At 32.5% G+C, this 27,320-nt stretch overlaps 4 protein-coding genes and 1 pseudogene across 12 annotated transcripts; 2 read left to right on the top strand and 3 right to left on the bottom strand.

Moving 5' to 3' along the window:
* Window positions 1–1,850: 1,850 nt before the first annotated feature.
* On the bottom strand, window positions 1,851–2,728 carry LOC124839957 (uncharacterized). Its single transcript, XM_047315905.2, has one exon. It carries the CDS (start codon window positions 2,638–2,640, stop codon window positions 1,942–1,944), a length of 699 nt encoding a protein of 232 aa, XP_047171861.1. The 5' UTR covers window positions 2,641–2,728; the 3' UTR covers window positions 1,851–1,941.
* A 3,341-nt stretch (window positions 2,729–6,069) lies between these two features.
* LOC124839956 (uncharacterized) lies at window positions 6,070–9,812 on the bottom strand. Of its 3 annotated transcripts, none has more exons than XM_047315904.2 (7): window positions 9,648–9,812; window positions 9,417–9,513; window positions 9,168–9,292; window positions 8,918–9,014; window positions 7,324–7,433; window positions 6,759–6,833; window positions 6,070–6,675 (listed from the first exon to the last, which is right to left on the bottom strand). In XM_047315904.2, exons 2-7 carry the CDS (start codon window positions 9,484–9,486, stop codon window positions 6,625–6,627), a joined length of 528 nt encoding a protein of 175 aa, XP_047171860.2. In that variant the 5' UTR covers window positions 9,487–9,513; window positions 9,648–9,812; the 3' UTR covers window positions 6,070–6,624. The 3 variants fall into 3 exon arrangements, with proteins under 3 accessions (XP_047171860.2, XP_047171859.2, XP_047171858.2); XM_047315903.2 differs by having other exon boundaries at window positions 9,417–9,556; window positions 9,648–9,811; XM_047315902.2 differs by lacking the exon at window positions 9,648–9,812 and having other exon boundaries at window positions 9,417–9,631.
* Window positions 9,813–10,709: 897 nt separating this feature from the next.
* Window positions 10,710–14,096, bottom strand: LOC124839955 (NADH-ubiquinone oxidoreductase 24 kDa subunit). The gene is made up of 10 exons (XM_047315901.2): window positions 13,931–14,096; window positions 13,799–13,831; window positions 13,647–13,712; window positions 12,786–12,902; window positions 12,166–12,243; window positions 11,972–12,077; window positions 11,800–11,846; window positions 11,296–11,373; window positions 11,119–11,184; window positions 10,710–11,026 (listed from the first exon to the last, which is right to left on the bottom strand). Exons 1-10 carry the CDS (start codon window positions 13,985–13,987, stop codon window positions 10,919–10,921), a joined length of 756 nt encoding a protein of 251 aa, XP_047171857.1. The 5' UTR covers window positions 13,988–14,096; the 3' UTR covers window positions 10,710–10,918.
* Window positions 14,097–14,984: 888 nt separating this feature from the next.
* On the top strand, window positions 14,985–19,699 carry LOC124839964 (protein SRG1-like; annotated as a pseudogene). Its single transcript, XR_015780075.1, has 4 exons — window positions 14,985–15,253; window positions 15,344–15,591; window positions 15,726–16,051; window positions 19,562–19,699. The product of XR_015780075.1 is annotated as a protein SRG1-like (transcript).
* Window positions 19,700–19,729: 30 nt separating this feature from the next.
* Window positions 19,730–25,225, top strand: MMH-1 (MUTM homolog-1). Of its 6 annotated transcripts, none has more exons than XM_088092353.1 (11): window positions 19,730–19,959; window positions 20,321–20,372; window positions 21,187–21,244; window positions 21,456–21,524; window positions 21,617–21,742; window positions 22,454–22,504; window positions 23,415–23,492; window positions 23,730–23,832; window positions 24,450–24,484; window positions 24,578–24,638; window positions 24,702–25,225. In XM_088092353.1, the coding sequence occupies exons 1-11, from the start codon at window positions 19,731–19,733 to the stop codon at window positions 24,968–24,970; spliced, it is 1,131 nt and encodes a 376-aa protein (XP_087948479.1). In that variant the 5' UTR covers window position 19,730; the 3' UTR covers window positions 24,971–25,225. The 6 variants fall into 6 exon arrangements, with proteins under 6 accessions (XP_087948479.1, XP_087948480.1, XP_047171875.1 ...); XM_088092354.1 differs by lacking the exon at window positions 23,730–23,832 and adding an exon at window positions 23,578–23,677; XM_047315919.2 differs by adding an exon at window positions 23,578–23,677 and having other exon boundaries at window positions 23,746–23,832; window positions 24,578–25,225.
* The last annotated feature ends 2,095 nt before the right edge of the window (window positions 25,226–27,320 follow it).

The raw sequence follows: 27,320 nt of genomic DNA, 5'->3' as shown, positions 1-27,320 counted from the left end.
TTTGATCTATGCCATATGGTGGGTTTGAATAAAGGGTTACGCCGTAAAATATATTTAACATACTCAATTAAGCATTAGGTCATGTTTATTTATTTTAAATATTATAATGTCTATACAAGTATACACAAAGATACTATAAGCTTACATTCTCTTCTAAATTTTTATATATTCATATAATTTGTTTAGACCCTTTTTCGTTATTTTATATCACAGTGAGTTGTATTAAGATTTTTCTAATCTCATACTTTTAATATGTAGAAAATATGAGAATTCCTAAAAAAAATTGTAATAATTTAATTTTTATTTATTTATATACATAACTACACAATCTATTTCACATATTACTTTACATCTGAATATAAAAAAATAATAATATTAATTTTCACGTTGTGTATAAATAATTTTTTAATTTACTTCATAAAAAGCCAACACTGTTTTGGATAGCAACATGCAAATTATCTTCACCATTTTAGCAACGTTACTTTTGTTTGTATTCAGATTTTATGATAGAATTTTATTGTACTCTGATTTAGATATTAAAAAAAGATATTTAATATAATATTATTTGACAACAATTAAGATTTTTTTCCGGTACAAAATAATCTAAGATTATTTTTAAGTGATAAACTAATAAGGAGAAATTTTAAGCTAACGTGATTAAATTTAAATATTTATTTATATTTAATGATATTTAATCTTAAATATAACAACATTATAATAATTGTTTAAAATATTAAATTAATAATTTTATTTTATTAAATAAATAATTTATAAATAAATATTTCTTTACCTATTCATATTTCTCTTTAACTTAAACCATCTTACTTCCCAATTTATTTTCTTTTCTTACTCTTCATTTGTTATTTCCCAATTCAAACACAACATTAGGAATAAAATTCATGATTGTGATAGGTTTAAAAAACTATTTTATAATAATTCAATATTAGAATATTAAAATAAATATACAAATAATTATATTATTTATGTAGAAAATAATTAACTCAAAATATTAAAAAATAAATTATTGAATGAAAAAGTGAAATAAAATATATTATTTTATTTATATTAAATAATAAATAGATTACTTAACTGTATTGTGTGACTAAACAATGTAGTTATTTTAATTTTAAATATTTGTTGTATTGATTATATTAATTAAAATTTTCTACTTTTAGATAGAAAATAATAAAAGCATTCTCAACCTTTTATATACACCTAAAAAGAGAGAAAATAAAATTAAAAATAAATTTATGAGATAAATGGTATTATATAAGACGACAAAAATATAATGAAAAAAAAGTTTTAAATCAGTTTATATGAAATGGAGGTGTATATATGTTGTTAATTATAACTAATAACCATAATAACTAAAAACAATAACGGTTACGAATATTAGGGTTTAAAATTAATCCGATATTCTTACAAAAATTAAAATTAGATAAAGACATATTCGTTAAAAGTATATTTAAAACAAAAATAGTTGTTTCTAGCCCTGTTCTTGGGACAGATAGATGACTCCAAACCAATCCATGAAAATGTTCATGCTTGCTAGAATGGGAAACATATATAAAGTACAGTCATACACATGAAGACAAAAATCTTATTTAAAAAACAATCGGTCCTTATTAATTAACTTAACAAAAACAATATAGTGGAATGATATTTGTATAAATGCATATTTATGAAATTGCAGACGCGTTATTATTTATATTTAAATATAAATGTGTATTATAGATATAAATAAATATATGAGATGAGATTAATCATACATTCCTAATCCATTTTCTTTCTTTCTATCTCTCCAATTACGACTCATTAGTTTTTATTTTCATTCCTGTATGTTCCCGAAAAGAAAAAGGAAACTGCAACAGTTATTGCTGTTGAAAGAAAACCTAGAGTATTTACATACAAGTGTATTTTTCCGAAAATGAAAAAAGAGTATTATTGTTTATTATTGAGAATTGATTGGTCTTGGGCTTTGGACATGAGGGAGAGCCGAGTGGGCCTGGGCTGAAATGCTACACGGCGATGCAAGTAGTGTGACGACGGTCTAATCAGAGTCGTCAAGGCTCTCCGAACAATCTCTCCGTCCACTCCTCCAATCCTCCTCACCACCGAATTCTTCATCGCAGATCTCAGAAGGTTCAGTTTTCTACCGCTTAGCGGCATCGTTTGCTGCTGCTGCCGCGGTTGCTGTTGCTGCTGCTGCGGTTGTTCCTGCTGCCGCTGTTGTTGTTGCTGCCGCTGTTGCTGTTGTCGCTGCTCCTGTTGCTGCTGCCTCTCCGCTAATTGTTTGTGGTACGCGCATCGGAACGATCCAGGATGCATGGTTGGAGAACACATGCACTTCCTCTTCTCGCTCTCAGTGTTCGACGACGACGACGAGGACACCGCCTCCTTCTTCGTCTGACTCGTCGTCGCCACCGTCATTGAGCGCCGCACTGGAGACTCCACTCTCTGCTCCACTGCCAAGAATCTCACCGACGACGATGATGAAGATGATGGAAGGTTGCGCTGCACTCTGGCGTTCGCGGAGGAGTATGTTCCAGGAGAGAAGTTCGTCGTCGACGTGGACGCAAACGCTGAGGAGTACGAGCGCGGTGACGTTTGAGTTCTTGAAGAAGGAGAAACCATTGACATTGTTGAAACAGTGTAGAGAGAGAATGCCGAGTGAGAAAGAGAATAAAGTAGTTTTTGTTTAGAAGTTTGTTAGAGACGGTTTGCTAGGGAATTCTTTAGCACTGCGAGTGGTTACGCTAACTGAAACAAGTCCACTGAGGTTTATATAGGGAGATGACAAATGGGTAAAATAGTAATTTCAAAGCCATTTTTCCGTTTTTCTTACCATGTATATTTTTTTATACATAGAATTTTGTATCTTACTTATAAAAACTTCAATCCAATTCCATTTACACCAACATACACTGGTGCCAGTTGCTATTATGTGGTATACAATAATATATTATTATAAATAAAGAAATAATAATTATGATTTATGTTTCAAGGTGGCTAGTGTTAAGCTAAAGCGCTGTTGACATGACTCTAAAATGCAGAATTTAATAAAAAAGAGAAAACCGTTGGAGAATGTTACAATTATATAAAACTGATTTTTTTAAAAAAATTGAAAAAACTGTAGAAATGAGAAAATCAAGAAATAAATGAAGCAGTGATTTGATTTGTGGTCGTGTGGTGTGACAGAGACAGCAAACTAGTATAATTTTTCACAAACATTGGGCGGCCGTTCGTTTTTTTGTTAAGATTTCAGAATGTTGTGGGCTGTAAGAATTAAGAACAAAATAAACAACAGACAATGTAATGAATAGAATAATAGTTAAGAAAATCAATAAAAATTAATATCTTATGATAAATTAATATAAAATTTATATTACACTCATTTAAACCGGTCATCAACATAAGTCTTTAAAAAGTGTATTTAATTTAGGATGATTTGAAAAGAGTGTTTGAGTGAATTAGAGTGAATTTAAGAGTAAATTTTCTATTGTTTATTTGAGTGAATTTGGAGGTGAGTAAAAGTGGATTTGAAAGTAAAATTTGACAAAATTAGTATAGAATTTGATCGATGTGAAAGATAAATAAAATTGTTTATTTGGTAGAAATTGAATATTATCAAAATGTCCTTACTTATAAAAGTAATATAAAATGATAATGGTTAGTATTATATTTAATTGTAAAAATATTTATAAACAGAAAAAAATTAAAAGTAATTATTAAAATATTATAAAAAGAAACCAAATTAAAATTAATTTTGAAAATAAAATAAATTTTTATTTAAGTAAAATAAAATAATAATGTTTAAAATTTTATTTTATTAAACATAGTTCATGGCTAATAAAAAAATATTTTGCTTTAGATACTATTTGAAACATAAAAATATCAAAATATAAAAAATTGAAATGTCAAAATTTGAAATTATTATTTTATTATTTATAGTTAGGCTTAAATGCTTACTTCGTCTTCAAGAGGTGAATTTCTATATAATACCCGGTTTTAAAAATGAAGACATTGGGTCTCTATGTTATGAAAAGTGTATGTATGAATAACTTAGGGACCAATGTCTTCAATTTTAAAACCGAATACTAAACAGAAATTCACCACTTAACATGGAACGAAGTAAGCATTTAAGCTAGTTACTTTCATTTCAATAACAAAACCAAAACTGAATTTGAATACAAACTTATTACAATATTTTATTCATCATATGAAAATTGATATTATTAAAATTATAAAAGGGTAAAAATGATATTTAATTTAAATAAGCTCAAATCGCTTGTTATAATAGATGATTCAAAATTTGCAAATCATTCTAAATCGTCGCCTTCTACTCTTTGCAAATTTCCCGAAACCATTACCATTTAAACTATGAATCCATCCTCGCCAATTCCTTTAAACAGGAAATTCCCTTAAAATTTAAGTATCAATAAAACAAAAGTTCAATTCACATAAAATATTAAAATATTATTTAATTAAAAACTTTAGAAAAATAAATTTATTGTAAGGATGATCAACATAGACATATATAAATCTTTATAATGATAAGATGTTATCCGTTTTAGGTCAAATCTTCGTGAATTTATTTTTGGTATCATTCATATTATTTTTTATTTATTTATGAGTGTTTATCCAATATAGAACTTTTTGTTTGTATCATAATATTTATGAGTGTTATGTTCATATCATCCCAATGTTTAAAAAGAAATATTTTACCGATTATGTTAGTTTATACATGTTCTACAAAATCCACCCACCCCATGCTCTTGGAGAACTTTTTTATGTTCGTAGAATTAGAAGGACCGAGAATATGTAGCCTAGACGCAAAGTTTGAAAACACCAATAAATAATACAGTGGATGCATATCAAAACAACTTTAATATTTTAAGTTATAATAGTTATTTTTCTGTAATTAATCTTTTCTAAACATGCACTAGATTTGACCTTTGAATATTAAAACGAAGGAGAGAGGATCAGTTCATCTTCTTCGATGTGTCAGCGTACATAAGCATTTTCGATAACAATCAATGATTATAATGTGTAATCTCATACTTAAACTCAATTTGGATAGGTTTCTATATATAATTATAAAAAAATTATGAATTAAAATGGATTTGTGTACGTGTTAAATTTAAAAATTCAAATATATATATATTTAGTTTTTCTCTCTTACAAATACTTATTATAGAAGAAAAACTCATCCAAACGAGATCTTAGTGTATGTTTAAAATTGCTTTTAGAGAGAAAATGGTACTTTCTTTCCCAAAGCTTTTAAAAATTTGGATAATTTTTTTTTATTTCTCTGTAATACATTAAAAAAATATATTTCCCCTTTTTTCTAATTACAAAATAAAATTTCGAAGATAACTTCCTTTACTAAATTCTCAAGTATATCGTTATTAAAAAGAAAAAGAAAATGTGTCTTAAAATGCAAAAGTAGTGATAAGTAAGAGCTAAAAAATGCTTTAAAAAGATAAAAGAACCACACAAAAGAATTACAGAAAAAAAAATACAAAGATGTTTTTAATTTGAAATCTAAGCACATTTTACAGATGCTTATAATTGCATTCTAAAACCTTTGTTTCCAGGAATCCCATTCATTTGACTTTACCAAAAGCACTTTTGTCATGTCTCACTTATCAAAAATGCAATTTCAATGTACTAACCAATAACATTTATTCGTGGAACTTGTTAATGTGATGATCGATTATTTCTCCAGAACAACTGAAATCAAGCTTCCCTTTGGTTAGGATCAAGTTTTCCCGACATCAAAGTTTATGTACTTGGATGAGATTTTTCTATGGATTGATCATTGAGTTCTACAAATGAACCAATTAATTGCATGGCATTACAAGAACATTTCGCGAGTCATTTAGTTTTCCAGTACAAAAAGAAAAAAAGAGGAAATTTCTATACCCTTATAAATGAGGATACAATTGTTTAAGATGCAAAAATTTATTTATAAATACACAATGTTAATCCTCTCAATGCACGCCAAACCTTCATTGTGGCCTCCTATATGAGTTTCCCCTTGACAAAGCAACACTACTTTTCTGCAGATAGCGTATATATTTTCTCTTTTATAAGGGTAAATGAATATTAATACATAAAGGGTACTGTACTTTTATAGAGTATCCAAATACTCCGTGAAAATTATCTTGTTTGGATGACAATCAAATCAGACTAGTATCACAAATCATGATGAAAATCACAATGTTCTAATCTAACACAGCAACAATCTTCATGCTGCTTTTGTGCGGAAGAGACAATTCCTTACTGCTGAGATTATAACACAGAAAGAAACTTGAACTTGGCAATTTCAGCAACAGTTGAAACTTCAAATAGGATAGAATTACCTAACTCTGAATCCAGGAGACTAAAATATTGCAAAAAAAAACTGTCAAGGAACGTGAAAAACTGAATCAACCTCGAGCTTTTCAAATTCGCTCCAAAACAGGTAGTGGCTGAAAGGCAACGGCATTACAAGAATCCCAAGAAGAAAAGGGATAAAGGTACTGTGCACTTTTCATTTCCACATGAAATATATTACAAGAATCTTATGAATAGAGTTTACAGTTTTATCTTTCACCAGGACAGGGAAAACTGAAGCAAGATTCAATCAACAGGGACTTCAACATCCATTTTTAGGTCAGATTGACCAAGAACCTGTGACAAATTAAAATTAAAAATTAAATCAAACATAGCAGTCATCCAAAGTATAGAGGAAATGCATAAGAAAATGAACAGACCTTAATGAAGTCATCCAAGGCCAAGTAGGAGTCTTTTGTGTATCCTGCTTCTTTTAGAACTTGACTGAGAGCTTCCTGCAAATCGAACAGAGAACAAAATTAGCCAAACTCCAGTTAAATTAGCCAAGCACAACTGAAAAGGTATATGGAGAAAAAAAATAGCTTTTGTTAAATTGATATGCAATTAACTTGTAGCATATAGGAAATACAAAAGGCAGAAACAAACTGTATCTTTCAAAAACTATAGAAATCTGTTGGTTACCATTTTAGCCATTAGCTTCCCCTTTAGAGAACTTGCAAAAGAGATGTGATCAAGGAATAAAAACTATGTAACTCAACAACCCAAATTATATAGTGACGAACTTCCAGTTGTACCAATAATGAATAACGAATATACTAATCCTATGAAACTGTATGATACTAAACTCAGACTTCAACATATCAAATTTGAAATAGGGATGCCAAACCAGTAACAAATGAAGACATACTTGGTTATTTAGCAACTAGTAGGAAAGCTACTTCATCATTAAACAACACATGGAAGTGAACAGATTGTTGGTGATACCTCTCTCTGGTCATCGGACATGAATGAACCTGACAAATCTTTTAGCACTTCCAATATATCTTTGAAAGACACCTTTCCATTACGATCTGAATCAAAGACTTTGAAAATAACTGCAAAAAGCAAGAAACTATAAGTACAATGAAGGTAGAAAAATATATTTTTGTAATTTATTAAGAAAAAAATTATCAATTCCCCTGCCTACAAAGTATTCCCTCTTCAAATGATGAAAATCATTGAATAATTCAATACGTTGTCGCAGCTATCAGCTCTTACAAATATATTTAACAAAAACTGTGAAGACTATGCATAGGTGTTGAAGTCATCTAAGACAGGGTTGGATCCTACTAAAAAGATACTACTTATATCATAAGTTCTAACTAATATGACTACACGTGAAAAATGGAAAATTTTATACTTTCATTTATAAATGAATTCTTTTGCATGATGATCTCTACTTGTGTTTCATTCTATCTTAAAATCATGTGAAAGATGAAGGAGGGTGAGTCTTGAAGAAAAAAGTGAAGTTGTTGCCCTTGATCTATAGAGGTCGAGTTCCAAATCCAAGAAACAATGTCTATGCTTGTGAGGTGACATCTACCCACCTCAATCCCCACCAAGCAGGAGCATTATACACCGAACCACCCTTTTATTTGTGAGATGCAGAGACATCTAGTTCATTCAAATGCAAAACCCGAATCTCTTGAAGAATAATTCTGAATCAATGGAATGAGAAAAACTTGACAAGTATGATCAACGCATAAAAAACAGAGAAAATTCAGAATTAAGTGTTCATGTTTTTATCCTAATGACCACCCTAACATTCACTTCTCTTCTCTGTAGGATACCTATAGATACTATTTTTAGATTGCCTTAACCAAGCCTCGGGAATCCTAATAAAGATCGGTGTACAACAGTCCCTAATATAGGATTCTTGTGGCAAATTGATTAAAATCAATGACCATAGTTGGTTATGATTGGTCAGCATTAATAACTGCAAGACTGGGAGTTATATTAATATAATAGAACACACTCGGTTGGTTAGTGATACTAATTAATAGGTTGGAGGTTATCCTTAGCTGTTTATCCAAAATGAATTTAACCAACATCGCATTCAATTGGAGTAGATAAAGTTAGATACATCTGCCCAAAATTTGCATAACGCGTATCGCAGCAAGTTTTCCCTCTCAACCATATTCAGGTGCTTATAAGTGAGCAGTCCAAACCTTTTCTAACTGAAATATGAAATTTAGAAACCTGCTACGTGTGGCAGGCAAGAGAGTGTCACATTATTCCGTACACAACTTCGAATGTGTCCATAACTGAGCCGTCTATGGAACTGTGAGTTCCACTCCAAGAATTTAGGAGTGCGCTAAGCAACAGAAAATGACATATTCACTATTGAACATCCCAAAAATTCAATTAGGTCTTCCCTTCAGACCAAGGTTAGAACTTAGGAAACTCCGGTGAACAGCGAGAATGCAAAAACAATCCCTAAATTAATGGACATCTTCTAACTCAAGTTAAACTATAATTCGTAAAAACAACAACATCGGAGAGCATTGAATAACTGATGTACGATGTAATTAAAACGTACGCTCTATTTTTTGTTGTGCATTAGCTTTGGCACTGAATGCAGATAAGAAGGCCACAAAGTCTTTAAAATTCAAACCGTCAACCATCTTGAGCAGCCTCTGCAAACAAGCACAAAGTCCATCAACAATGGGAAAACAGATCACACGCCACACTTTAGCATGTGGTGATGGGAAAAGAAAGTACAAAAACCACGAAACAAATAAGAATAAATGTTTAGGTCGAAATGGCCATAAAGCGAAAAAAGTGAGCACCTGAGAAAGCGGATTCATGGCAAACTCAGGGACGGACAAGAACTCATCCGCCGATATAAATCCCTTGGCATTGCGGTCAAGTTGACAAAATCTTTGATACAACGACACAATTTCCTGCTGGGAAACTGAGTTTGAAACCCAATTTCAGATCTTAATTAATGTAAAAAAAAGGACAGTAATAAAGGGACAACGAGAGAGAGAGAGAGAGAGAGAGAGAGAGAGAGAGAGAGAGAGAGAGAGAGGAACTACATAAATTATTGCAGTGTTCTTGAACTTCCTCGATGTCATACTGAGTTAACATAGATGATGCAGTCCCCATCACTAGTTTTGGGATTCAAACCAAAATCTGCAGAACCATCTATTATTACTCACTTAACCACTGGACTGGACTGGAGAATAGCAAACATCAAATGATATTTTCACTGCATATAGTAGAACAAGAAAATACAAAATTTACAACAAAGGGAGAAGAAAGAAAACCTTAAGGGCAGAGATGAAATGGTTGTTGGGCTGGATTGAACAGACACGTATCTAGCTGGCCCAGGCACGCTTCAGACCACCTGCGAATATATACACGTGTATTGCCTAGTCATCATCGACTATACCGAACGCACCAATGCCCTGTTGCGTTGCGACGCTACCCGCAGACCAGTGACCGTCTACCTTTTCACATCTATCTCTAATTAATTCCTTTCTAACTAAATTTAATAAAAAGACATAAATATTACTAAGACATTAGCTCTAAAATTAATTATATCTTTTGCATAATCAATAATAACATAAATATGTGTAAATATTAATAAAACACATACAATATAATCGAGTACTGTATATATTTTTAGTACAATATAATCGAGTACTGTATATATTTTTAGTACAATATAATCGAGTACTGTATATATTTTTAGTACAATATAATCGAGTACTGTACACAAAATTTAACACAATTTTTTTTTATATATTTTCTAAATTTTTAATTCCTTATTTTTCATACTTCACATATCTCACCTTAAAACAAACAAATCATTAGGAAATTTTCAACTAAAATGTTTTTAACAGAATAAATTTAAATTTCAATTCATAAGGCATCGGTAAAACTTGACAAGATCAGATTTATCCTCTTTCCCAAAATATTCTTCAATGCTCGATCTTTAACTTTCAGCTGTCCACAACACACGATAACAACAACGGAATTGTGTCAGCGTCATCCGAGAAATCCAATAAACCAAATCCATGTACAAGAAGAATGGTGCACGTACAAGAAAGGTTAGCTTGGTGACCCTTCGGACTTCCTCTAATTGACAAAATTTGATATTAATTAAACAATCAAAGTTCATTTTTCAACCTATCCTCCAGGGCATCGGAGTAACCTTCGCATTTGGTCATTATCAAGAAAGTGAATGTTACATTAAACACGATAGTTCTACCCCCACTATTGTTGATAAGCCCATCCCACACACCCACATGGGTAATATGTCCTAACGTGATTCACTTCTTAACATCGGAATCTCAAATTTCATTCATGATGATTAATGTACAGAGTACAGAAAAAGCATAGCATAGATACGCTCGGAAAGTAATAAACAATCAAGAATCTGATGGCGTTTATGACACTTTTTTTAGCGTAAGCCATCCAGGCAGGTTGCTAATACAAAAATTGGTTGAGCATCTAACAATCTGACAATGTTTCATTTAAGGCAAGCTCGAAAACGTGCAAGCCATACATTATTGAAGGCAAAATGTATCACACTTCAGCAGGCATCCAGGTCACGGCAGGGAGGAGGCTTGGGCTCACCTAACAAAGTAGTATTCCCTCCTTCAGGTCCACTCCTAATCCGTAGGGGATTTTGCGTGCCGTGCTGAAGAAAAAGAAACCAGATTCATAATTTAACAAGGTATAAGTTTCTAAAACATGGGCAGTGTTAAAATAGATCTTAGTCAATGGCCTTACCGGTGGCTTCTCACCCTTTCTCAGCTTTTCTACTATCTCAACGACTTTCTCTGGGGTTACATCTTCCTGTAATTGGCATCAATATGACATGTTAAAGAGTGTTTTAGAAGCACATCGTACAATATCACCCCTCCCCTGGAAAAAAAAATATGTAGAAAAAAAAGCGGAAAGACGAACATAGTAATTATATGTGTATCCCTCTGATCCATTTGAATAATCGGCCACTGTAATCATAGGAGCATTCACACAGCATCCCTGCACAACACCAATAAAGTCCGATAGTTCACCATTAGTTGGCCAACAAAATTATCCAAGAACATCAAGTGATCACCACATTAAGTAAATACAGAAGACACCTATGCATCTCTTCCTCATCTTCTTGAATTTTACTTTACTCTAAAACAGCAAAAGATTTATACCACATTCGGTTATTCTCTTTTTCTGCTCTTATGCTAACAACGCAAGGATTTTTTCAGGATAACTTAATATTAATGGAAAAAGGTCAAACACTACTTTATAAATTCATGATGGCTATCATACACTCATTGAAAATTATGACAACACTGTTGGCCAAACGGTCCAGTTTTGTATTTAATGCAATTTCTTCCTCTAAATACAACAAACTTGATAATAATACAACTCTAAAAACAACAAACTTGACAAAATTAAAATAAGACTCACCATGCATTCCATTTCTCCAACAGAAAACAAACCGTCTGGTGTTACTTCTGCAAATCAGAGGTGAAAGGAATCTATTTATCAGAAAATGCATATGGTTCCCATTTGCCATGAATAAGATACAATACAATGACAGCCTACAGATAATGGGAGAAATTAAGACAGGTGAACTAACCATTGCGCTTCACTCCCAAGTGTTTCAATAAGGCTTCTTCAATTCCTCGCGAACCACGTATCATACAAGGTGTCGTTCCACAAACCAACAGATGGTACTTCCCAACCTGCAAGCAAGTTGGTCCAGCTTAGCTTTGGCCTGTATTGATGTGGATTAGGAAAACTAAAAATCATTAAAGCATAATATGATTTCACCTTGGCTCGATTGAACATGGAGTAAAATGTAGCAACCTCATAGACCCGTATAGGAGGAACCTCTATAATATTTGCTACCTAAATAATCCAAAACGCTAACTATTAATAAAGAATAACATAACTTGCTGCATTAGAAAGAAAATTAAACTACAGATTGCCAACATTATGTAAATATGGGACTTCCACTGAATCAACGGTGTCAAGTGACAAGAAGCTACAACTATAACTCAATCAAATAATGATAAGTATTTACATAGAAGAATGATACTTGAGCATAGATTTTAGGCATAGCATGTATGTCAACCACCAGAATGATATTTGAGCAAAAGAATGTACAATACAAAATATATCAAGGCTTCACTCTGACAATTTTAACAATAATTTCAATAGGATTATCATTAATGTAAATTTATTGTGTGCCCTGTTGCAAGAATTTCAACACTTCATGGGAACTATTACGGGTCTTATTCTACTTAACACTTACTAGGCACTATCTACTGAGCACAATAACACCTTTTCCATCCAACAGGGTACAGGACCTTCTTAGAGAGTCAGATATAGTTCTTTGATATGTTTCTACATGTTCTGAGAAGAATACATCAAGCAGGAGACCAACATACCGCATTCATTGCAGAAACAGGGAGCCAGCCGCCATGCTGCTGCTGAGCAAGATCCAAAAGAGGAATCACTGCAGATTGCTTATAGTTGGAAGGATAGTGAGATAAAATCTCCGTAACCTGTAATTAGCACATGCTAAAACCTTTAAATGTTTATATTATTATGGGCCAGGTACCAAAAAGGATCATACATGTAATCTTCATAGTTAACTAAAGATCCACAACTCTTGGAAATATTATGATAACGAACCAACCAATAAGGCATTGAATCATATAACTCTACACTTACTCAGACTCAGAAAATGTAATTCTGCAATAGGGAATTGAATCACATCACTCAACACCAAGGTTGTCGAATTGAGATTTCAATCACGAAGTGCTGAGCCAATTTTTGAATCGTGAATTGTAATTTTGTATAAAATCATAATATTAATGTATAATGAAAAAATTACGTCAAATATATCATAGAAATGGTACATGATGTTCAGTGTAAATCATGTCGGCGATGCGAAAATCATTGAACTGTGTAAATCATGTCGGCGAAGCGAAAATACATAGATTTATTCATGCTTCGTAAGATAATCATTCAAAATTCATCTTGGGATACAATGAAGTAGTTAAAAAAATGTATCGAACTGTAAGATTTGAATCGTGAATAGTAAGATTCTGAGAACCATCGCCTACACTCTTGAAAAAAGTATAAAGCGTCAAATTAATACACAACCAAGAAAGCTTGAAAAGAAAAGACACATATAATCTTCAGCAGTGCCTGTCACTATATTTTCTGTATTCTGATGGCGAACTATATAACAATAAATGATCAAAAACCATAATACGGACATTTAAAGTGCAATGAAACATTACCTTTGCTTTGTTGGGTTCGGTGAATTCCCATGGAAGGTTAGGGTTGTTGTCCGGTGAGTCAAGGTGCTATGTCAATCAAAAGTGGATATAATAAGAATCAAAATTACAAAACGGAAACTGAGAGAATTGAAGCGAAAACGAATAGCACTTACGTAGTTCAGAGCGGTTGAGAAAGCCCTCGAAGGCTGAGAAAGGGGAAACCAAAAAAATAAAATAAAAACAAACACAAAGACGGAAATCGGAAAACAAAGTGAGAAAAATGAAAGAGGAAACCGACGGAAAACCTGACGGAAAATGTGACGGATCTCGTTGAAGCGATTCGCGGCTAAGCGTGCCAGCATGTTGGAGGAGCTGCTTGGAGCAGATCGCAGAGAGAGAGAGAGAGCGCGCGTGCCGGACAGAGAAATTAGAGAGACGGGGCGCGTGCCAGACAGAGAAATTAGAGAATGTTAAGTGAGGGGTGAAGTGTAAGAGAACATGGAAAGGTGGCACCATCCTAGCCGTTGGATTACATCAATAGATAATGTACACGTCAATGGATCGGATTTTGTTTGGGCCTTGTGGATCACTGGAGATAAAAACATCTTAAGTGAAACTGTGTTTCTTCCTGCACCCTCAGATACTTCAGAAAAATTTTGATACGGGAATTAGGATGGGATAAGTGTTTCAGAAAGTAAAATTAGGGTGCAGAAAGAAACATATAAAGTGAAATTGGAATTCCCTCATTTTGATATATCTTTTTATTTTCAAACTCAAATAAATATAATTATTTTAACTTAATGTATTAATTTTTTTTACATATTAAACTATTTCATAAGTTAGTATTTGAGTTTTAACATATCAAATAATCTAAAAATCTTGAATATCATCCTAAAATGCATAAAAAAGATTTAATTCATTTACGTCAAAATAATTATATTTGTTAATTTTCGAAGTTTGAAAATCAAATTATATACAAATTCAGTTTTCTACCAAAGTTTAACGAGTTAAAAACATATTTCTAACAGTAATAATAATATCTAAATAAATATTATTAACTGATTGGGTTATATAATTAATATTGGTGATGAATGTAATCACTGTCTTCTTTGTCGGAAACACTAGTTTTTCTGAAATGATCAATATGGATAAAAATTTTCCGTAAGGTTTCAAAATAGATAATAATTTATAACTGCGAAAAAATATTCTGAACATTTACAGATAATTTCATTAGATAATTTAAGAGATCGAAAGACTTCCAACACAGACCATTGAAGTAATTATCAATCATGTTGTAAATGATTTGACAGTATCCACCGTTTTGTTAGAAATTGTTTTCTTTAAAATGAGTAAGCATATTTTAAAAAATGTGAAAACAAAAGGTTGCAGTGTTACTTACCATGGAAGCACCGTTATCCAAGCGTGTACAAGAAATGGTTCAGAGTGGTGAGAAACCACCTCCACCTTATGTTCGTAGAGATGTTAACTATACACAAATCGTGCCTTCAACGTTATGTTCACCACCCATCATTGATTTTGGGCTCATATCTTCATCAACACCATTAACTAAAGAAAAAGAAGAGCTGCAAAAGCTAAGATCAGCTCTCTCCTCATGGGGATGCTTCCAGGTATGTACTTGACAATTTTATTTCAATTTGTAAATTTGTAGATTTGTAGATACCACTTACACAAGCATACCCTATGAGCTTTTTTGGAAGGCAATAAACCATGGCACATCAAGCACACTTTTGGACAAGGTTCGTGAAGTTGCAAGGGAAGTTTTTAAGCAGCCAATGGAAAAAAAGAAGATAATTTCCAAAGGGGTGAAAGAATTTGAAGGGTATGGTGCGGATCCAGTTCCCGAAGAAGGTCAGTTTTTAGATTGGTCAGATCGTCTGTGCCTTGATGTATACCCTGAAAATAGAAGGAAGTCAAGTCTGTGGCCAGAAAATCCACCATCTTTAAGGTAAACTGAAACTACTACTTAACTGATGAATGAGGACTTCTTAAATCTTAATGCTAATTATACAGACAAATGTTCAAACGGTTGGCAGGTGACATGTTTGTGTTGGTTAAGATTAGTAACACTCTTTTTTGCAGGAAAATTGTGGGAGAATACACAGCAAAGCGTAGAGAGGCAACAAATCTTATTTCTAGAGCTATTGTTAAGTCATTAGATTTAGAAGAAAAATGCTTCTTGAATCAATTTGGTGAACAAGCACTACTGCAAGTAAGGTTCAACTACTATTTCCTGCTGTGCACAACCTGACGTTGTGCTCGGGCTTAAACCCCATGCAGATCGATCAGGGTATACCACTATACTGCAAGATGATGTTGAGGGCCTCCAAATCCACCGTAAGGATAAGTGGTTCACAGTTCCCACAATTTCTCATGCCCTATTTGTACTAATGGGTGATCAAATGGAGGTATGTGTTAGTAACGTTGTTTTGTTGAGAGTTTTAGATAAGATAAATTTAGAATATATAAATATATACAAATCTCACCAATTTTATTATGAAATTGAGTTAACCATTAAGTTCACTTATCATAATCACAAGTTAGAGGCTATTCTATAATAGGTAAAAACCTCACCTGAGTTTCGAACATAACATTTACTAAATTACCTCAAAATCTGTGAACATTCTCATTTTCATCATTCAATTGATGTTACAACTTAACAAAACAACTATGAATCAAGTTATTTTTTTCTTTTTGTATTTCAGATTATGGTGTACCCATCCGATTTAAAAATTCATTTATAAATTTTCATCAGAATCATGTATACATATTTCCAAGTTTCATCATTAAAAAATTTAAAGTAAACATTTATCATCTCTTAATTATTTGTAGAGGTGTGTATAAAGACAATAAAAAGTAGCAAAAGTCTTCTACTAAACAAAGAAAATATAGGTAGTTGAAACCAATATTCTCTCAACAAAAAAAAAAAGTGTTCATTAAAGAGTGCTATTTTTTAAAAATCTGCTGATACATAAGAAACTTATCTGGTTCATGAGTAGAGACTAGTTGTTCAATCATCTTCATAAAACATCACTCTTTCTTGAAAGTCTTTTTTAACACCCTCCAAAAGTGTTTTCAAGCTTTCTATATATATCTGCATCCACAACATTGAAAAATCCTTAAGCATCAAGGACGTAGGAAACCAGAAAGTGGAAAACATAACAAGAATATACAATCATATATACAAGACAAAGGTTTCTCTCCAAGCTTTGGCTTTTTTCACCAACCAAATTGACTCAAAATATGACACATGCACCATTAATGGAACACAAAAATAAATGAAAAAACAGAAAAAGAGGGAAATGAATGATTTCACATACGATGTAAATGTTGTTCCATCTATAAAAAAAATGAAATGAGAAATGGAGCTCGTGATGAAGACAATAAAAAAACATTTGAACAAGAAATCACTTTTGTAAATGCATGCATAATTAATATACAAATAAAACGATTATAACAAAAATGCATAACAGAATAAAAAATATATATACTCTCCTTAGCAGGATGTTTTGGTGGACAGGAGAGAAAAACAAAGCTAATATTTATATGGGTTCTTCGATAATTGTGTTTAGGCAGAATAATGAAAAGAAAAAGGCAAATTCAAAGAAAAATTTTGTTTGTCTGTTCATAAATAGTTTTTCTTAACAAACTTTTATTATTTCAACATTAGTTAAATATACACGTTAGATTTTTTATTTTGATATAAATATTTTTAGATTTATAATAGATTAAAAATGCAATATTTAAAAGTGTAAATATATATAGTTAATTATAACAAAAAAAAAATTTAAGATTGAAAATACGACAAATGGAGTTGTATTGATGTATTGTTTCTTATTCCTCATGTGTGTGTGTATGTATATATATATATATATATATATTACTTTTCATATTTATTCATTTTATTTTTTAATTATTTGATTAAGCTGTGTTTTAAAAAACTTATAGAAAAAAGTTGGTTGATCATCAATTGACAAAAGACTGTTTTAAACCATTTTAAGCTTAAAGAAATAAGCTTATTTTTTTATAAAAATTAGAAAATCAAATTGATAGTAAAAAAGTTGAAAACATTATTATGATTATAATTTATTCTAAACTATTATGAAATCACCATAGGAAACAAAATATAGTATAATTATAAAAATATTTTGTAAAACATGATAAATTGATTACTGCATAATACAAAATGTATTTAAGATTTTATGATTTAATTAATTGTTTTAATTAGAATGTAGATCTTTGAAACCCACACCTTGATTACGATAAGTAAATATATCATATAATATTTTATACTAAATTTAGAAGAAAAAAATCAATTAAATTTTAAACGGTTTTCTTTCAAACACAATTTACACTTGTTTATATTGTATAACAATATTTGGAGGATTTTATTTTTGTTAATTTTTTTTTCACTTTTAAACACGTCTTCTTATTTAGTTAGAGGTTCTCGAGGGTGTTAAATTTTAGATAAGAGAAATTATATAGAGGTAAATTTTAAATTAGAATTCTTTTCTGTGAAGGTTTTAGAGAAGAAATTTGATGTTATATGCTGAGCAAAAAGTTATATCGTTGTGCTTTATGTTTTTTTTAACGTCCTTAGGATGTTCCAAGTCAATAAATTTTTAGTTTTAAGCGAAAATTTTAAAAGAACGTTGATTTAAATTTTAGATTAAGGAAATAAATATTAATTTATTAAATTTCAAATAAAATAACACTTATTACAAACTTGTAACATTTAAAATGGTTAATAGACAATAAAATAGAGTTGCTCCTTCCACCACCTCAACTGCTCCCTACATTACATTTTTTCTTATTCCAAAAATATTTTAGGTTAAAATTAAAATTTGTTAACTTTTATCATTTAACTTTATTTACCTTTTTCAAAATCCTAATTTTACAGTCTCACTCCCTCACTTTTCTCTTTCTCTAATTACATAGAAACCAGAGAGTCCACACCCCCTCACTTTCTCTCTTCCTCTCTTCTTCACACACACAGAGCCCCACCCCCTTCCTCTTTCTCTTCGTCTATTATTCCCTTACACATTTTTGTGATTAAAGCTTTATTCTTTTTGTATATATGCTATGTAAATTGATGTATGTGGTGTGTTGTGTAAGAGGAAGAAGAGAAACGTGAAGGCTTGAACGGATGTGGGAAACTCGTTCAACCTTCAACGGATCTTGAGATCCGTTCATGGATGTTGAGATTCGTTGAAAGCTGAACGGATTTTCCACATCCATTTAAGTCTTTGCGTTTCAACTCTTTTAATTTTTTTTTGTTTTCAGTTTACTATTTTTTTTGTAGATTTTAATTTTTGAACATTGTAAATGTTTATTTGTGTAGATTTTACATAATTTATAATTTTTGTAATATTTTTTATGTATAGAAAAAGTGTTAAAAAATAAAAACAAATCCTTGAAATAGAAAAATAAGGGGGTGGAGGCTACAAAATTGGCGTTTTAAAGAAGTGAGGGGGTGGGAGATGCGTTGTTGAGGTCAACCGTTATGAGAAAAGCTTTTAATTGCATAGCAAAATGGGAATGGGGAGGTGCAGATAGCAACCTGAGGTGGTGGATGAAGTAACCCTCACAATAAAAAGTAGCAAAAGCCTTTTACTAAACGAACGGGCCGGCCCAAAATTTAATGGAAATGCAGGTCCAGACCAGATTCCGCTATTCCAATTCAGTTCAAATGAGATGAACCTTACGCCGTAGTTTTTTCTTGATCTTTCATACGTTATTTTTTTTTGTTGAGTTTTTGTGTGTGCGTGAGTATATATATATTTATTATTTTTCATCCTTTTTGAATTATAAAATTTGAAAGTTTCCTTTTAAAAAAAACTGGTTTACGAACTTGAAAGTCACTGGATTTTACAATTTTAAAAGGGCAAAAATCGGAATTTTCTTTATATGAGATGCAGGAGTAAATATATGGAGGTGTAGGAAGAATCTTCCATCTGAGGTGTCCCAGATAAAGCCCTGCAGCCTAAAACAAAGGCTCGAATTGAAAAGTGGGAGTTTGAGGTGAAGAAAGAGACCGGAAAAGAACGCGGGAAAACGGCATTGTTAGTGAGAGAGAGACACAGAGCAATGCCGGAGCTTCCAGAGGTAGAGGCGGCGAGGAGGGCCGTCGAGGAAAACTGCGTCGGCAAGAAAATAAAGAAATGCATTGTCGCCGATGATTCCAAAGTCATCGACGCCGTTTCTCGCTCGGACTTCGAAGCTTCCGTTCTCGGCAAGCTCATCGTCGCTGCTCACCGGAAGGGAAAGAACATGTGGCTTCAGCTTGATTCCCCTCCTTTTCCTTCATTCCAATTCGGTCCTCTCTCTCTCTCTTAAACCCTAACTTTGTTCTTGTCTCTTTTCGCTTTAACTAAAAAAGTGAACCACGAGAAACTCTACTTTTTTTTTTTACAGTTTTCTTTTCTGCTTAGCTCGCATTACGTCTTGGCGTGGTTCTTGCATTTTTGGTGATGCATGTTAACCATACCTGTGCATGCAGCTAACGGCTTAAGCGTTTACGACAGTCGGTAACAATGTCACAGAAAACACGATAAAAGGTTCTAAAATGAGACGGTTGTAAGACGAAATATAAGAGGAGACACAAGGGATGGCTAGGTCTATTACTAAATTTATAGCTACAACTTGTTGTTACTTATGAGTTTCTGTCTCTATCTCAGGCATGGCTGGTGCTGTGTACATTAAAGGAGTCGCAGTAACAAAGTACAAAAGGTAAGGCCTATGGGGTATGGTTAAGTAATCTTTATTTGGCTATACTGATAAGTTATGCGGAAGTTTTACAAAAGTTTACGTAGAATCTTTTATTTACAAAAGTTTACGTAGAATCTTTTATTCGCTTGCATTTGTTAGTTGGCAATAACGGTTTTTTAGACACCCACACACTAATGCTGTTGATATACCATGACTTTCTTACCACAAATTCCCCCTGCATCCTTCTTTTACTAGTGTTTTAAAATAGGATACTTTTAGGATTCCAAATGTGAGTTTTTGTCTCATATTGGGTAAGAATAACCCATCAGAAACTTTGATAAGATTTTACATTAAAAGATTGTGATTCATACTATTTTTATTTTTTATTTTTTTTGACATTGACCTTATATTCCACACCTCAACAAAATGTGCAAAACTGCTTCGGATTTGTATGTATCGGAAGATGCCAACATGATATGTTATGCAAGAGTATTGAGGAGAGTTCTGTCTTATTGATAAAACCAGACCTTTTTCAGGGTGCTACAAGATCCCAACTGTATGAAAACTACCGGAGAAGTACAATGGGAAAGAAAACAGTTCTAGGCACCTTCCAATTATCACTCCCCACCATATACTGCACATATCTGAATAATCCTTTTGCCAATTTTGCTAACTCAGTAGTTAGTTACATGGAAGATTCCTCATTTTCTAATTTATATTTCCACTCTTTTTCTAAGATATGTCTTACTATTTCGGTGTTTCTATTATTTATTGACTTGTATTGGTGCAATAGTTAGGCACATATTCTGAATATAAACATGCATGTGACATGTAGGTCAGCTGTGAAGGATGAGGATGAGTGGCCCTCAAAATATTCAAAATTCTTCATTGAGGTAGGTGATGTAACCCCGTTGATTAGTGGAATGCTTGAATTGTTTGACCTTTTGGTCTTGTAACCTGTTATGATTCCATCCATTGACTTCGTTTGGTGACAAATTAAAATTCATTTTGTTGTGGATTCATAAGATTTGTGAACCATTAGATTCAAAGAAATTTATCTCTTACAAATATCATTATTAATCGTATTAAATCACATTTATGCAGTTAGATGATGGATTAGAGTTGTCTTTCACTGACAAGAGGCGATTTGCTAAAGTTCGTCTTCTTGAAGATGTATTGTCACTCTACTTGCCAACTATCAACCATTTTTATTTTTCTAGTAAATAAATTTGCTGTTGATTGTATATTTGTTTCCTGTGATGTAGCCAACATCAGTGCCACCCGTATCTGAGCTTGGTCCTGATGCTCTTTTTGAACAAATGACACTTGAGAAGTTTACAGAGTCTTTGCACAAGAGGAAAACTGAAATCAAGGCTTTATTACTTGATCAAGTATTAAATTAGTCCTTTATTACTTCCCATACATTGTATTTCACTCATCTTTTAATTTGTTTATTATTTGAATATATCATTCTTTTGCTTTATGTGTGTGCAGTTTCCTTTTTGTTTAGTTTTTGCATTTTTGTGTGTGGACTTATGTTTTCTGCTTGAGAAGTCAAGATTTGGTGTTCTTTAATCAAGTTCGTTGGGACACCTGAATTTATTGATAACTTGTGCTTGAGCATAAGACAATATTCTATTGATGAGACAAATGGGACAGGTCAAATGATAAGAAAAGATGCAGAGTTCATAAATTAGTTATTTTTACTTTGCATGCATAAAAAAATTATTTAAATGAATTACTCATGCTAATTTGTGTTGTGGTTGAGTATTTTTTAGAGAAAAAAGGTTATGCGTTGGTAATGTGAGATAGTTTTACACAATCATCCAATCATAAACTGTCATGTACAGTGAGTTGTTGACTTTTACAATAATGTTATAAGTCAAACCAACTGTGGTTTGTGATTAAATGGTAGTGTAACATTGTTCTACACATCAGTGCTTGAGAACCAAACTTTCTTTTTCTAATTCCGCCCGTAATATATATATAAAGATAATTTCCTTCTTCTCATGGTTTCAGTGCACAGGAATTTGATATATTTTTTTACATCTGATTGTATCATGACATTAATTATTAAAGATCCGAAATTTCAATCTTTCCAGAGCTATATTTCAGGTATTGGAAATTGGGTGGCTGATGAAGTGCTGTACCAAGTAAGTACAACCTTCATTTTCTAAATGATTTTGAATCTTTGACGTTTCCAATTATATTTAGTGGAAGATACTATATTTTAAATGTTACCAGAGTTTATTTACGGCTTATTAAACTTTAGGTTTAATATTCATCTCAATTTAGTCTTTTTATTAGTAATTCATGGTCCTGTTGTGGATAGGGATAAAGCCTTGATCACTTCAATTTTAAGAAATGATTCTAATGAATGTAAACTTTACTTTTTAAAAGAATAATACCATTTTCCTACTCAACTATTTATACAAGATGATCAATATGCTCTTCATAAAATTCTGACTTGATCTCATGGTTTGTACAGGGTTCTTATTAGTTCCCGTATGTATGCATAAGACTCATGATGTTCTTAAGTGCAGAGGGGAAATAAGGCATAATTTTAGTTTGTACATATATTCTGGAAGGGATGCCTACACAGTTTTTTTTTTTTGTATGAAGTTTTCTTTTTAGCTATATGTGTGTGTATGTGTGTGTATGTATGCATATGTCATGGAGACATTTGTAATGGGAAACCTCCAAATAGTAATAGTTGCCACAGATTTTTCATAAAGAAATTCGATGTAAGCTTGCCAATTTCTTGAGGATGAATGATGTTTTATTAGAATATAAAATGATGTTTTAAACTAATATGCATGGTTATGTAGAATTGAAACTGATCTAGAGGAAATTAAGCTGCTCTCAAGTATTCTTTTGTACTAGATTATTTTCTCTCTTTGCATTGTATATCATGAGCTTCAAAATGATTTTGAACTTGCATTTCATAGGATTTAGTATATGCTCTAACACTGTATTTTAATCAGCAGTTACTATATTAGCTCTGACCTTTGATAGAAATGGAATTATAAAACTTAGTTAAATATTATTTTCCCTTATTTCCAGGCAAGAATTCATCCACGGCAGGCAGCTTCTAGCCTGTCTGATGCAAGCTGCTCAACTTTGTACAAATGCATTAAAGAGGTGGGGATCCTGATTTCTCTTGATATGATTCTAGTTTATAGTACATCTGTACTTAATAAAAAATCATAGAGGATAAAACATGTAGGTTATTCATCTGGCTGTTGAAGTTGATGCTGACTGTAGCCGTTTTCCTCTCGAATGGTTATTTCATTTTCGATGGGGAAAAAAGCCTGGAAAAATAAGTGGTGAGAATACTTCTCTAATATGTATTAGTTGACATATAGTTCCTTTTTACAGGTCATTGAAAAAGCAGTTGAGGTTGGAGCAGATAGTAGTCAGTATCCTAACAGTTGGATATTTCATTCACGGGAAAAGAAGCCTGACAAGGCTTTTGTTGATGGTTTGCTTCCTCACTTTGTTATAAAAATAATCATTTTTTGGGGCTACATGAATAGTAGCCGATCTTTACAAGATTTCTTACTGCATATATGTCTTACTTCCTCACTTTGTTGGTTAGTGTAATTTACTTTTATGGATTGGTACCCGACTCCTAGGCTTGTTTTCCATTTCTGATGAGATTGCCTATAGCTATAAGTTCTTTCATGCATTTTCATATTTGTCAACGGTCATATCCTGTGCATTTTACTATGGAGGGTACTATTAGAATATCGATATTAAGTTATTGATCTCTTCGAAGTTGAAAGCGTCGCCCATGCATCATATAATCCTCTATTTTTAAACTGACTGAGGTATCCTGTTAAGTCAATTATTTTAACTTTATTTTAATTCATATTTTGGGAAATTGGCTATTACTCTTAATTTTTATTCACCAGTTCTTCTGTTCTATCAATGCAAAACATATTTATCTATAATCAGTTTCTTCGATCCTTTTCACTAACTCGGTATATTTTCTTCTGCTTACATATTGGATGAGTGTCTCCTGCTTACTGACCAAGAATAATAATTTAAAACTAGTTTTTTGTCATCTTAACATTTATAATTTTTCATGTGATACAGGGAAAAAAATTGACTTCATCACTGCTGGTGGTAGGGTATGTCGTTCTGAACATTTCCAATTTGTCATTTGTTTTATTTTTATCATTATATTATGTGTATTTCTGATCTAAACACGACGTTTCCTTTAGACAACTGCTTACGTGCCAGAGTTGCAAAAACTTAGTGGATCTGTCGATATAAAAGAAACTGGTAAGACTAAAACGCAAGCTTCAAAGAAAGTAAGTACAGCTGATGACACTGAGACACCAACAGATAGTAAAGAAGGGGATCTCGGAAGTGTCAAATCAAAGAAGGGGGCAAAAGCTGGAGCTAAAGGCAGGAAGCCTGCTAAAAAGAAAAAACCCGAGGAAAGTGATGAAGACAATGACAGTGATTCTGGTACGGATTGTGATACTGATCAAGTTGTAAAGAAGAATCCAGGCATCGTGACTAATAGGAAACAAGTTGGGGAAGAGAAGCTATCAAAGAAAAGAGTTCAAAGCAATCAAACTGGTAGGAGTTCAAAAAGGAAAGCTAAGTAGTAAGTATGGGAGTTAGTGTTGTATTCTGCTGTGTTCACACAACAGAAGGATGGTTTATTATGTGCCTGCAACTTAGGTTTGCTGTTTATACGTTGTGTTTATGATCTGTTGGTCTGTTTCTGCTTCACATATCATGTATGGTAATTTAATATCCCATGTAGACCAATGGAAGGCATTAATAGGATGTCTTCAGTTTTTGTGACTATTGTTAATGCCCACTTATACAAAGCTAGGAGATATTTATGTTTTGATTCATGATGTATTTTCTTGGACGTCCATTGTTATAGTTTGTCAATGAGGTCAAAATGAGTTAGCTTCCTAGGGTTTTGGTCGGATGCCGGGAAGAGAGTCAGGTTTTCGTGACTGCTATATTATTGATAGATTCTGTGTGCGTACCTGGAAGCAATCGAGTTAGTTGAGTTATTGATAGATATTATAACATGGTTAAATATGGCACTTGTAAGTCTTTTTAGACCTTAAGTCTGATTAGTTTTACTTGCACCGGAGACTAGATTCAATCCAGTGTTAGTAGAGAGTAGCATTCTTTTTGTGAATTAATGTATCTCACGAGGAATAATTTTAATTATGTTCGTTCATGCGGTTTTCACTTCTTCAGTTTGTAACATTAGATAATTGTTTTATATTAAATTTCGATTGATTTAATTTAGATCGCAACTTTTAGAACTTTTATTTGAGTTGAAAACGTTCATAAGCATCTTTTCTCACAAACGAGTCTCGAAATAACTTGAAATCTTGATTCTGTTATTAATAATCTGTTCAATTAGTAATAATTAAAATTAATCATCTTAGGAGCGATAAGAACACAGTAATGAAGTAAAAAATCGAGAGACAATGGTGAATTGAATAGGAAAAGGACTTAAAAAATTAAATACATTAAATACATATTAGCATATGTAAACAATTGAGTCTAAGAGAAGACCAAAGAACAGAACATAGGTTGTAAAAATTAACGAATGTGCAAATTCCTATAGAACGATATCAGAATGTTTCTGAAGAAACAAATGCATTAGGAAATGAGGTAAATATCAGAATTGTACCAAAAGTAAATCCTAAACAACGTTGTTATAGGGGTCCAAAAAGTGGGTTTTTGAAGCCTATATCATATTAGTGCTGCCATGGCGCAGAAAAATCTGTTATTGCAGCCACTTTTTCAAAACACTCCACTGTTTGAGTCTTGGTACGTCTTACGGCTGATTTACATCACTATATACACTATATATTTGAATAATTAATGTTAACTCTTCTTGTATCCCGTGTCCTCTTCCAAAAGGCTGTGTAGGAAGAGTAAGCACCAAATTAACATGTCATTTTTTTTTCTATCACATCATATTACATAGTGAAATGATATTTTGACAACAGCATTTGACAACATTTTGACACGGACCACGTGTCAAAATGTGAGTGGTGTACGTGAAAAATAATTTTAAAAGTTGAGAATGACGTGACAATAGAATTGGGACATGGTTTTTTACTTTTGGTTCATTTTCTCTTTTCAGATGCTATGAGATAGAACCGAGAGCGTGAAACCTAGAGAGAGTCTCCTCTTCCCTCCACCCAACCACCCATTGCCAAGTGTTGCCGTAGTGTTGCCGTGTCAAAGGCAAAACCTAGAGAGTCTCCTCTTCCCTCCACCCAGCCACCCACTGTCGTCGGAGTACCGTCGTTCGTAAGCGAAACCTACAGAATCTCCTCTTCCCTCCACCTACTCACTCATTGTCGTCGGAGTGCCGTCGTTCGTACGCGAAACCTAGAGCTTCCTCCCACCCACCCATTGCCGCCAGAGTGTCGTCAGATTGCTGCCGTTCCTAGAGAGAGTGTCGCTTCCTCCCACCCACCCATTTTCGTTGTCCGCCGGAGTGCCGCCTGAGGATTAGGGTGATTGACAATGCAAAGAAAAGAACATTTATTACACAATTAAGTAATCCACTGAATTGGTGGACGACTACCATTAATGGGTTTTAAATTGACCATCATGATGGCAATAAAAATTTAAATTGACCATCCTTTACGTTGGTTATAATTTTCATGGTCCAGTAACAAAACTGGTACTAAAGGCAAAAGGCAAAATAAGTTGGTACATTAGGTGAAGTTTTTGCACAAGAAGGTAAACTATGAACATGAAACTCATTTTGGAGTGCCTAATTTTTTTGTCATCATTTTTTGCACTTGTAACTAATGTGGAACCATTTTTTATATAATTTATAAATAAATTGGTGGCAAAGGAACCATATTAACTAAGTCATGGTGTAAGAATAGAACCGGTACCAAAGGAAAAATAAGTGGGTACTTCAGGTGAAGGTTTTTGCACAACAAGATCAACTATGAACAT

Source organism: Vigna umbellata, chromosome 6, assembly GCF_029865625.1.
Source record: "Vigna umbellata cultivar VRB3 chromosome 6, Vumbellata_1.0, whole genome shotgun sequence".
In the NCBI taxonomy this organism is placed as follows: Eukaryota; Viridiplantae; Streptophyta; class Magnoliopsida; order Fabales; family Fabaceae; genus Vigna; species Vigna umbellata.
This window is presented reverse-complemented; position numbering and strand designations above follow the sequence as displayed.